The following is a 13,225-nucleotide window of genomic DNA, read 5'->3' as shown; positions in this document are numbered from 1 at the left end:
AAACTACCATCAATTTCGAAGAAAAAAATTTCTAAGAGTTTTTTTTTTACTAACTTACAGTGAGCCAATCAATGGTATCAGCATTATTGTAAATGAAAATTCACATTAAATCTTTGCATTATTCTGGGAATTCTTTTTAAACCATCTTTTGCTATATTTAACTGTTAACAACTTTGTATTTCATAATAATCATACCTTTGTATTTAACAAATTACTTAGCACTATAACACCTATCTAATTTCTAGAAACTGTGAAAACACTTTGTACCTATTAATGAGAGTTTTGTATAAACAAGGTTTTTATTAATGAGTTTTCACTGAATTTTCATAACAATATACATAAATATGAAACCTCTAAGTGTATCACAATGCTTTGCAAAGAAATGGTATTTAAACCCCTCAACAAAGAACAAAGAATAGGCTACAACAAATAGTGACATTTAGGAAAAATAAGCAAATGGTTCATATTCTGGATAGTTTTTTTTCTTGTATAGGATAAAAAAATGTTTTGGAAATGATTTTTCACTGCATATAGTCCTATTATGAACAGTTCACGCTGTCACATCCAATTCGACAAACATACAAAATTAATTTGTAATAAATAAACTCCTTCATGTGTTAGATCAGCAAAGTTGGCTTAACAGAAACAAAATCAATAAAGTGAAGGAATAACTAAGTAAGGTTGGGGGATGGTTTACACACACACATACACTGACAAAAAAATGTTTTCAATAAGCATTTTATTTCCTTGAGGAAAGAGAAGAAAAATTAAGTCACCTAGCACATTTCCACCACTAAAGGTTCCTAATTAAAGACATGAAGCTACTACCCAGAAAGTAAATCCTAATCAAACAAATGTTTACACAAGATTATCATCAAACTAGAAACTAATGTCATACCTGCGACTTGGACAGAATCTTTAAAGCGTAAATCTCTTTGGTATCTTTTTTTCTAACTTTGTACACTTTCCCAAATGCACCTTTTGATATAGTGTCAATGACCTGTAACATATAAAAATATACATCCAATCACACACTGTGTTTGCAACAGCCACATATGGAAGAAAATTAAGTTCTAAGTCTCTAGAGCTAAGTCCATGTAACTGTCATTTGATTTCCTTGTAACAGGTAATGCTTGAGCTTTGTAAAACACTATAAATATTTTCATTATTTGGAAAAACAATGTTGTTTTGTAGGTTACTACATATTGATTGGCTAATCATATTAATTACAGTGAAATTCTGGTACTCTTTGATCCCAAAACTATTTCAACTTATTGACAGGAAAAACACATAAGGGTTATAGATCATAATTATTAACAAGCACACAATTTTATTGAAAATAAAGATCTTAAAAAGATTGTTTTCTGTGTAGTTATAATGTAAGGTATTTGTTATTGGCCAGTATTTGTTACAAAATTGTCAGGGCTTGAAAAATGGCTGCCCCAAAAGTTGTTCTGCTTAGTTCAGTAGGTACATGTAACAGTTCAAGCACTGAGAATATAATAACACTTCATACTACAACACATTTGGTTTTAGGTACCTAAAAATCAAAACAAAAAAACAAAAAATTAAAAATCACCATAAGATTAAAAATATATATATTACCCATTGCCATTTCATTGCTATTCCTGAACATTCAGCCACTATTTTGAATGTGTTAAATTTTAGTTTAACAACATTTCTACAGTGTGCAGAACTTCCGAAAAAAAACCCACACAATTTGGAATTTAGAAACTGCTCAAGATAATAAAGTGGAGTCTGTTTATGAAAAGCATTAAAAAATATTCAGAGGGCTGATGAGTAGTTCTGGTGTCATATTTCACTTTCAAACTGTGTATTAAGAAGAGAGAAAATGACAAAAATGTATGTTATCAGAATAATTTTTTTAAAATAAAACTCCCGAAAGAGGATCTTGAAAATTCATGGACTTGCATTACCCCTTATCTTCATTTCCCCACTATAAAATGTTATGGTTACCACTAAAATCTCAAAGTCGCCCTATGCACTACAAGAAGACTGCGCGCCAGTTCAGAGCCTTGCACTCAGAGGCGATACTGTGCTAGAAGCACCAGCGAGCGTTGCACTTATCATTCCGTCTTACTTACACAAATACAACCCTGACTAGGCAGACCCCTTAATAAAAAAAATTGCTCACCTTAAAGTCATTTTCATTAACGTCACCACTTATTTTGAACTCCGGTAGAAACAACGCCTCTATGTGCGGCACAGGCCAGGCAGTTTTCGACGATTCAAGAGGATTATTAAGTGTGGAATGATGCCATCTGTAAACAAGGGGGCAGAATGGTTACATGGTAAATAACCAGTGTTGGTAACAGTTAAAAACAAAATATAATGTGGATCAGTTACTAATACTTAGATGAAAAATAACTAATTATAATTCTAAAAAAATACTCCCCAAGAAAGCAAATACTTTTTAATTAATTCATAAATTGTAATATTTTTATAGGTTTTTTTGTTTGTCTGCCAAACAAAATATGACTATTCCAGTGCTATATTAAATATAATCTTAGTATTTAATCCTGCAGGTTATTATTTACTTAAGAAATTTGTTTGCCTTGCAGTTTAAAATAATCTTTTGAATAGGTACACATAAGGAAATACCTGTGTTTTTAACTTTTTTTTTGTTTTCACTTTGTCAAATACTATTGGCCACATAATGGCATTCATACATGCAGCAAGATAAAATTGTAGCTTTAAAAATATTAAGCTTGAAGCTGTGTATGGACATGCGTAGGTTTATCATTAAACAGCTCATAAGCACTTGGGAAATTAAAATGCAAATGCTATTTTCTTACACTGCAACAGCACACCTCCTCAAAACCTTGTTTGTATCTTTCAACATGCTTTTTAACTGAACTGGATTGAAAGAAAATGATTGTCTTGGAGAAGTACATCACATTTTGTTGAAAGAAAAAACTTTTTTTTTGCCTGAGTAGCCAGTGTATTTTAATGGGATGAAGCTGGCATGAACACTCAATTTTTCCACCTACAATTACACTTTTTTTTTATTTACTCAGAAACTACAACACAACAAACAGCAGCTCAGAGCAGACAAGCCAAAGCTAATAATTGATCATAGTCTTTACATGCATAGGATGGGGCGACTGAAGGGCTGCCCATCCAAGGGGCAAGTTTTCAGGATTATTTAAACACTTCAAGAAACATGTTTTCAGAAATTGGATGGGTTGCCCTTCCAGTCGCTGTACAAACAAACCATTGCCAGAAATATCCTGAAGAGCTGCCCTTCCAAGGGGCAACAATTCAGCTCCCCCCATAGGATCACACAGCTTTCAATCAGTTAGGTTTGTGAATTATTCTCCAAATTGAGATAATTATTATTTATTCAATAAAAAGCAATAGGAATTAAGTTGAAAGAAAATTAACTAGGAGGAAATATACCTTAGGCTTACTTACTAATATGAAACAATATCACCTTCTTCACTACAAGTAGATTACAAGTAGGAATTATTATTATTTTTTTAAATGTAATGAATTACATGTAAAATACACTCATAGAGTAGTTATTACCAGTAATTTGATTTCTTGTAATTTGTCACATGCCACCATTTGTAACAACCACCATTTATGCTGCATGGCATACTCCAAATATTTTTTAAGTAAAATTATAAATAGTAGTTATGACTAACTTCATAAGCATTTGGCTTGGAGCAAGTTATGTACTTGTATAAAATGATTATGAAGATATATCCAGGTGAAATATGACTAAATTATCCTTGAAAGGTGAGAAACAAGATTGGATTGCTACGTTATTGCTCACCGCCGTCTCGAAACCCTGGACCACGGCCTGGAGACACTGTAGGCGGACTGCTGACTGACGACGCTGCCCAGGGACCTCGCACTGAGGTTCGTCATGAAGTTGGATAGGCTGAACTGCATGGCCAAAGAACGAAACTTAGGATTATAGCAATTAAACTGCAAACATTAACATACTTTATTTCAGACTAGCTGTCTGGCTACCTTCATTCACAAGGTAGATTTCCATTTTGTTCTAAAGACTTCTTATGCACTATATATAGCCATGAAAATAACTTTCACTATCATCCTTTAAATAGTACTAGGCATAAAATGTTTTAATATGAAATTTTAACCACATATTTATTGAAAATTTAAAAAATTGACAATATGCCACTTTATATTGTCATTTTAACGATGATATATGTTTGTAAATTAAATTTAATGGTTAGTCCATAAGAATCTGTGCTTTTATGCATTATGACAAGTGTCTCATGTTTTAATCCAATATTTTGGCTACCTTTATTCAAGAATTCATCAAAATAGTAAATATGTAATAATGACATGATGAACCTCATGGCTTGCTTTTAGAGAAAGAACAGCCTAACTCCAAACATTGCTTTTTTTATATTGGTTTTCGTTCAAAAATCCTCGTAAGGAAAACTATAATTTTCTAGAGTAGTGACTTACCATTGAAAAAAACTGTTCATTAATAATACTGTAATAGAATCATTTCAATATTTAATGTATTTAATTATGTAAGAAAGATGTTATCGGCCAGTAAAATTACCATAATAGATTAGTGATTTTTAAAACACTGAAAAAGGTTAAAATTGCTTTTTGAGGTGCCAAATATTTAAAAATTATTGTCAAAACTGTTTGAACAGTTGGTTAGGTTAGTAAGTTAGGTTAGTAAACTTAAAAAAATATTGTAAAAACATTTGAACGGTTGGTTAGGTTCTAGGACATTTAAAATACTGAAAAAACAGTTTTAAATGTAAGTAACGTCAGGTTAGTGGAAGATAATTACCCATAAAATGATGACTCGTGACATTTGTAACATCTAGCACTGATAGCGATTAATAAACAAAAAATTATAACTAAATTTTCTGTTCCTATGGAAGTAAAACTTAGCAAAAATTTTACCTGGCTCTCATAGTTATGCCGCAAATGTTTTGAGGTAATTTCCACCTTTTTCTGCTTATTACTTTTGTTCCCCATTGATTTATAACAACCACCTTGATTAAAACTAACCATTTGCTTTGCCGTATAACTAATTTATATTTACATGTAATGTTTATGTTACTGCATTTGATTGGTTTTTCTACACTTAAACTACGTAAAAACTACTTGTGGGCGTAACAGCCCTTGTATATTTGTTGCCCACAGCGCGTCGCCATATTTAATTGATAAATGAAGTCATGGGTCACGTTCCATTTTCTAGTTTGACTAAGGCTGAGCTCCGATTTTTACATGCGAGCACTCTGAATGTAATACTTTACGAAAAATATTTTTAAGCGACTTCTGAGCGACGTACAAAAGACGATGGTAATGAATATTCAGAAAATTTCACAGTAGAGTGAAAAAAAAAACAAGTTCAACTAATGTTATGATTAAATTCATAATCTCATCTCAAGACACACTTTGGAAAGTGTGAAAAGGGTGGTGGTGCATAAAGTCCAAATGACCTCAACACGGACGGAGGGCTACAAAAAATTTGAAAAAGATTTGAGAGAACTGCTACGTGAAATCAGACAAAAATCAGTGGGATCATTGTAATGAGTTGGGTGTTACCCAGAAGATGAATTGATTAGGGAAAACTGAATGCTGCGGAGGCCATCATGAGAAGACAGTGACAGATATGGGGAGATTTTGTGAGTGCCAGAAGCAAGATAAATGGGTGGCATATGTCTAGAGACTAGGTCCATCTAAACAGAAGATGTGTGTGAATATTAACACAGGTGTTCAAGAAGGGGCTGAGAACAAAAAGTGCACTGCAGGGAAACTGGCAAGAGGGAGGACGCAGACAGGACAAATATAGGAGTAGAACCGGAGGGGAGTAAAGAGAAGGAAGCAAGAGGAATGGTAGTAATGAGACAGATTGGTGGGAGAGAGTAGAATATAGGGTAGAGAAGGTGAACAGGGCAGAAGAGGGACTGATGAAGGAAGGATTATTTGGGAAAAGAACACACAATGGTTGGAAAGGAACAGAGTCACGAAGGTGAAAATAGTACAATGTGAACGTAGCAACAATATATTATAGGAGTATATATAGAAAGTTTGACATGTTCTGGAGAAATGTCTCTGGGGCTGATATTTTTGAATTAGTTGAGACATGGTTTGACAAAGGAATTGGGGATGGAGAACTGCGAAGGGCTAATTATGAGATATTTAGAAGGGACAGAAACAAAAATGGGAAAGGGATAATGGTAATTGTGCGGGAGACCTGATTGGAATGGTTGCATGGGTGGGGGAGAAAGCATAACTATTGGAATTACGAATCCGAGTCTGGGAGAGACAAGTAAAGTTGCTGGTGGTGTACCAGCCATCGAGGTGGTAAAAGACAGGTTGAGCATGCTAGGGGAGGATAGGTGGGTGATAGTGGCAGGTAATCTTAATATGCTAGGGGTGGTGTGAGACCAGAGACCAGATGATATGGGGAAGAAAGAGCAAAGATGGGCATCCCAGCTGGTAAATTGTGGATTGCGGCAGGTGGTGGGGGAGCACACCCTAAAGGGTAATGGTAGAGGTAAGGAGGAGAGTGGAAACCTGCTGGATGTTGTGCTTGTGAGACCAGTGGAGGTGGTGGTTGGTAGTATGGTGATGGTGGGGATCAGTGACCACAGGATACTGGTTGTGGAGATGAGAAAGTTGTGAAAGCATGGGGTAGAGCAGACAGAGCAGGGGTGGATGCATTCTTAATGGCAGAGTATCACAGGTGGGTTAAAGATTGAGGGGTTAGACGAAAAATGGGTGGCCTTCAGAATCATACTGGGGTGGATGGTGGAGCATTTTGTGCTATAAAAATGATTGGAAAAGGGGGTGACCCTTTATACTATGGAGGAAAGATAAGGGCCATCAAATAGAGATGCAGGAGGCTGCATGCTAGAGCCAAGAAACATGGAAGGTAAGGGCTAAAAGGAGAGATAAAAGAGCTGGGGAAGGAACTGAAGAGAAAGTCAAAGGAAGCAAGGGATGCCTACATTGAAAAGCTGATGGATAAAAGGGGTAGGGGAAATTGGACAGATCTGTATCGCTATGTCAGAAAATTAAAGGGGGAGGTGAGGCTACCTGTATTGAGGGGGAGAGATGGGCAGGAGTGTGTGGGGGATCTGGAAAAGGAGAACTTACTACAGGAGCAATACATGTCTGTTTTTGTGGAGGGAGAGGTATTGTATGGACCACAGGGCGATATGTCAAGGGGAGACAGAGGCCTGGAATAAAGATAGAGGAGGTGATAAGGAAGGTGGCTAGTCTAAAGGGGAGGAAGATAGCTGGTCCCTATGAGATAGGAAACAGCTACCTTAAATTATAGGGTAGGACGTCTATGGATACTTACAAGTACTATACATGCTGTCACTGGAGGAAGGACAGCTGTCAAGGAAATGGAAGGAGACAGTGGTGGTGCCTATTGAAGGGAGGTGAAGATAAGCCAAAACCAGAAAGTTAAAGGCCTGTCAGTCTAACATCAAATATAGGGAAGGGGATGGAAAAACTGCTAGTGAGGTATGTGGTAGGAAAAATTGGAGAGATTTAATGGATGGAGGAGAGGAAACACAGCTTTAGGAAGGGTTTCTCCTGTGAGATAAAGATGGCTAGACTGCTGGATGACTTGGTGGAGGCAGTGGATGAGGGCAAACAGTTAGATGAAATCTTTATTGATTTTGAGAAGGCATTCGATAGGGTGCCACACAATGTGATGGAGAAGGTTGATATCTGATAGAGGACAGCAGGGTGGTGAATTGGATAGGGGCCTTTTTGAGGAATAGGAAACAGCGGGTGAAGGTGGGAATTGAATGGTCATAATAATTCAGGAGTACCAAAGGGGAGTGTTATGGGGCCCATGCTGTCCCTAATCATGATGAACGATGTTGGGGAGGAATCGGATAGCAAACTGAGACTGTTCGCTGATGACTGCATGATCTGTGAAACTGTGGGGGAAGTGGCACACATGCAGGAAAACTCGAAGAAGCTGAAAGTTTCGCCCAGGGCAAATGGAATGGGGATGAATATCAACAAAACGAAGATGATCAAATTCATGTGGAGAATAAAGGTTGTTAAGCTGATATATAGTTGGAAGGGGCAAGATATTCAGGAGGTAGGGGAATACAAGTACCTTGGAGCAACCCTTCAGAGTGACCTAGGTTCGTGCAACCAGGTGCAGTGGGTGGTAAATAAAGTGAGGAGGGGCTGGAACTGATTGCTAGGACACTGAAGGGGACAGGACAGAGAGTAAAGGAGAAGGCATACTCAATGTTGATGAGGCCAATGCTTGAATATGCAGCAGCAATTAGGGACTTATACCTAGGGATTTAATTAAGGAACTTGTAAGGGTGCAACATATAGTGGATAGATGGATGATGGGTATGAGAAGGAGGGAAGAGGCTAAGGGTGAGATGCATAGGCCATCTGTTATGATGAAGGTGCTGGGGTGGGACACACTACACAGAAGGAGGAAAGTAGAGAGATTGGTAAAGTTTTTTAAGGTGACAAGGGGTGAGGTAGCAGGGGGATGTAGGGAGAAAGGTTGAACAAAGGGGTGAATAGAGAGAGGAGTGATCATAGGGAAAATTCAGAGAGAGTGGAGAAGAATGGAAAGAGAAAGGCAAGTATTCCTGGTGAGGATGGGGTAGGAGTAAAAAGGGATTGAGGGAAAGATACTGGATGCGAAAAGAGGAAAGGACTTGAGGAAGAGGCTTCAGAAATTGGGTGAGTAAGGGTGGGGGGGGGGGGGACTCCTTGCCCCTGGGTGGAAACCCAATCGCAAGTGTATCAATCAATCAAATCAATTAAAGGGAGTGTGATCAAGAATATTTCAATTCCAACTCTATATTTTATCCAGGGATGAAGACAATCTTCATGAAATCACATGGATCAGCTTTTTATCACTACATTACACACGATGAAGTAATCGCTCAAGATATAGAAATGAAACAAAATGTATACAAATATTTCAAAATATTCACAATCTATGAACAATGCCATTTTGGCTAATTATAAGAACTTAATAAAATATATTGGGTTTTAAAAAAAATGTGAGCGAGTCTTTCAGCACTTGCCAGTGATCTGTAAACATCTAACCTCGGTAACGAGAAAATTCATGCATTCTCATGTTGTTCATGTTGCAAATAAACTTGATGTCATCTCGCCTGCCTTGGCTGATGCTAAGCTGGTTTTGTAGCCCGGAGCACCAACTAGCGGGTTGTTACTTGTGTTAGTACACGAGATTCCTCTCAGGGGTGGTTCTTGGCTATGCGTCTCGAGGCAGCGGGCTGAAAGGCTCGGCAAAGACCACCGGAGATGTTAGTCCCTCGGGATTTATTTACCTAGGAAATGAAAGTTTATATTCGTGAATTGGATTTATTACACCAAAGAACCTATATAATGGTACCGATCCCGCACATGGCCTGTGTCGAATTGGAGCTGATGCTTGTTCCAAAATAATGCGAATCCCTGTTGGCGATTGGTTAAGTGTAACGACTGGAAAATGCTGTTAAGGCGCCACCGCTATAATGTTTCGTTACACGGTCCCCGAGGAAAGTTTGAAGATTTAATGCACGTCCGAATCAGAGTGACACAAGGAACACTAATTAGCTGGCCACGGTTGGTCACTGTAGGATCTTGGCACGATACAACTCCAGATAAATGTGTACAATATTAATAGAGTCGTGTGGCTAGGAACGACATAGTTACATTAGCACTACAAATACAAATAACACTAGGTGCAAATGTCTTGAAACGTGGATAGCCCATACTTGCTGGCATGATGCCCGGGCAGAGAGCATCTGTAACAGGCCTATCACATGGGCGTGGTACATACACTGCCCGCCGCAAAGCCCCGAGTGAATGAATCGTCGGAAAATTTGTTTGCACTTTCAGCCCATAGGCGGCCCTGTGCGGGCTAAACTCGAAAGCTTCGCAGCTATGTCCACATTACATGAGGCCTAGTCCACACTTCATGGCCAGGCTGACAAAGAAATTATGTAGTATGCAAAATGTGCCCCGAGCAGACATAGATTAGTTAGTTACGCGTCTGGTCGGTTAGATCCAAGCCGATTGGGGTCAGCTATGGAGTCGATTGAAAGAAATTGATAAAAAAAACTTACACTATTGCAACTACTTCAGATGAACAAAGACGTTGAAGACGTTGAAGACCCTTGAATGGCGCCGAGCCACTAGGTGGTCGTCTTCCCGCGCAAACTGCAAGCCACACAACGCGCTTTTCCCTACTTCCTGTTACACATTTCCGTCACATTCACGAAATCATTCCCACCAAATGCCGTATACCGAGGGATGATGTTATATATATATATTTGTGTGTGTGTGTGAACCGAATTCAAAGTAGGTACAGACCAAAGCGTATAATATTATTTTATTTTGCCAGTGTTTTTTTTTTATCATAAGGGAGTTATGGAAAAGGTTGACCGTCCCCATAGGACCACCACCGAGATCACGAGAGAAGCAATTACGTCCGTGACCCTAAGAGCGAGAGCGAATGCGTCTCGTGTAGAGTCGTCGGAACCGGCGCGGCGCGGCGGTCTGGCTTGCGGTCGGCCATGATTAACAGCGGTCCCCACCCATTTCCCCTCCTCCCGGGAATAAGCATGAGTCAGCTAGCTTCCCAGGGCCTGCGATGATCCGAGTTGATTAAACACGCGCCTCTCGGTCGCTTTTCGCATCCAGCCGCGAGCCCGGCATCTCGTTCGGCCGCCGCGTCTAGGTCCAGGGGGTCGGGAGGGAGGGGGGAGGTGGTAAAGAAGGCTGAGTCTATGTCATTTCTCCCCCAACCCCCCCACCTCCCCCCCAGAAGTTTCGAAAAACAAAAAAAAAATATTGTGAGCGTGTCTTTCAGTACTCGCCAGAGATGTGCAAACATCTAACCTCGGTAACGAGCAAATTCATGTGTTCTCATGTGTTGTTGCAAATACATTTAATAATAAAGAAAAAAAATCTTTGACACAAAACTTAACGTATATTTCTTTCAAATAATGCCGAGCGTGATAATTGTGTTTTAACTACATTTCTGGACGCGAATCACGCGCGGTTTCCGCACCCGAAGATGGAATTCACTGTCGGAGCAGCTACGTCAACTGTCGAATAGTTCCATTTGCAGAGCGATATTTTGAACTATATAATGAAAAGCTCCGATAAAAGCGGAAAAATACTTGAAAAATGACTAAACCCCGGCTTTGGACCTGATTTTCGACAAGAAATAATGTTATTAAGATAATGTTCATCTTGTTAAAATTCACTAAACTGTTAATACTATACGGATTTTTTTTTGCCTTTGTGAACTTTGGTTCACCCCATCCGCCACAGAATGCAGCACCGTGGTTACACATTTCCGTTCTTTGACTTCAGTCGCATTCACGAAATTACTACTACCAAATGCCGTATATTGAGAGCTAAGATGTTACACATAAAAAATTATACAAGCGAAGTTTCAACAGGGCTGGGCCAACTAGGGGAAGGGGGAATTTGGGAGTTTCCCCCTCCACCGGTAAGTAAACTTAATTCCACCACAGGACACATTATTAAAAAAATATCACAATTTTTTCTCTTCCCCCTCCACCTTATTTCCCATCCAACAGCAAATTAGAATAGTTGGCATGTCCCTGAGTTACAAAAATGTTACATAGTCAAATATTTTGTACATTACTAATTTCAAAATAAAGATTGAAAGTAGGTATGTGTTTAATTGAACTGTTCCGTTTATAAAATAAAAAGACTGTGTATTTCGGTACCTACGTTAGGCGTTTTACTTCTATGGTATTACTAAAATTTTAAACTCACATTATAACACTAAGTATGTGTTTGTAAATTTGTTTTTGCTTAAATGACTAAACTGTCTGTAAATACCTCCTACAAAACAAACCTTAACCTTATTAAGCTGATTTAAAATTTAAGACTTAACAGTAAAAATTTCATCATGATCATCTTTTATTTTTCATGGAGTCGAATATATGTAGTCGAATATATGTATGTTTAATTTTTTGTCTCTCTACGGTATGATGAATGCTGCGCCATCTCTACATTTCAATGTAAACTAAGGGTTGTCAAAATTGTAATACTGGATTCTAACGTATTTTTAAAGTTGTAATAATTAATTTTACGACTATAAAATATAACAAAGTATTAAAGGATAGTTGTACTATTATACATTTTAATTTTTTTAATACCCATGCGCGGTGTAAAGTCTGCGACATTCATGAAAGCAATGTATACCATATTTTCCATCATATTTTCGAGATTTCTGAGACGTACACAGATGGCAGCACCAAGTTACACAATTCCGTTGCAATAAATTTCCATTCTATTCACGAAATTACTCCTACCAAATGCCGTATACCGAGAGATAAAATGTTACACATAAAGATATACGAAGTCTCGGTGAAGGCAGTAAGCGCATTCAGAACACGTGTGTCTAATTTATTTACGATTCAAAGAGTAGTGATAATATAAAAATATGTATAAACCTAAAATATAAATAAACATATAAATATATCTCGCCATATAACAATATGTTATCTTTCACGTCTCTTTCACGTTCTTGAATACCGTCGTGTGGCATGTTTCATTCAAACTGCAGTAAGAAAGTTGGCTAGCAACCCTAAATATTCATAAATGTAGTTTGGTCCTTTCACAAGACAAAATGACACTTTTTTACTCTTTAAAACTTTACAAAATACGACAATTCTATTGCCCTTTGCTGTTTAAGAAAACATTAACGACACACTCTCCATTCTATCTTGAAGACAAGTTTCAATACCTCGGTTCCTGACATTGTATTTACACACGTTCTCGTAGAAATTGTTCTTTGCTCATCCCCCATACAGCTATACCTATACCTAAAATATGTTTTTGGTGGCTACTGTACGTTCCTGGACTGAACTACCCAAGTTAATCAGACTTCAATATTCCCTTTCAATGTCTAATAAAATATTCTCAATTATGTGTGTTGTTGAATACATGTAAATTGTTATTAGAACAAGTATAAGTAGTCTTAGGATGGTGTGCATATTTGGTTAGTTTTAGAATTTTTTTTATCAAAATACATGTTTTACTGAAGTTATAATCATGGTATCAAGTAAATTAAAAACCTTATTTTTATAATCGTGTCGGCAATAATGTCAATTATTTTTTAATTTAATTTTTCATATATGTTTTAGCATCTTATGTTAAAATTTTAAATATATACCTATTTTAAGCGGTGCGGTGGTATGAAGGGAGA

The 13,225-nt window shown here is 37.7% G+C and overlaps 1 protein-coding gene across 6 annotated transcripts in view; it reads right to left on the bottom strand.

Annotated features, from left to right (window-relative positions):
- The window catches only part of LOC134533026 (serine/threonine-protein kinase S6KL), a 470,077-nt gene that overhangs the window by 71,767 nt on the left and 385,085 nt on the right, over positions 1–13,225 (bottom strand). For 2 of the 6 annotated variants that reach the window (XR_010075233.1, XM_063370168.1), the window contains exons 1-4: positions 4,921–5,182; positions 3,800–3,912; positions 2,156–2,282; positions 899–1,000 (exon numbers count right to left, since the gene is read on the bottom strand). Coding sequence is in view for 5 of the 6 variants with exons in the window: in XM_063370168.1 (XP_063226238.1) it covers positions 899–1,000; positions 2,156–2,282; positions 3,800–3,912; positions 4,921–5,031 (453 nt within the window). In the remaining variant the exon portion in view is untranslated. Of the gene's footprint in view, positions 1–898; positions 1,001–2,155; positions 2,283–3,799; positions 3,913–4,804; positions 4,893–4,920; positions 5,183–13,225 lie in introns of those variants that run through there. The other 4 variants (XM_063370171.1, XM_063370172.1, XM_063370169.1 and 1 more) reach the window with 3 other exon arrangements.

The sequence above is a fragment of the Bacillus rossius genome, chromosome 6, assembly GCF_032445375.1.
Source record: "Bacillus rossius redtenbacheri isolate Brsri chromosome 6, Brsri_v3, whole genome shotgun sequence".
Classification (NCBI taxonomy): domain Eukaryota; kingdom Metazoa; phylum Arthropoda; class Insecta; order Phasmatodea; family Bacillidae; genus Bacillus; species Bacillus rossius.
This window is presented reverse-complemented; position numbering and strand designations above follow the sequence as displayed.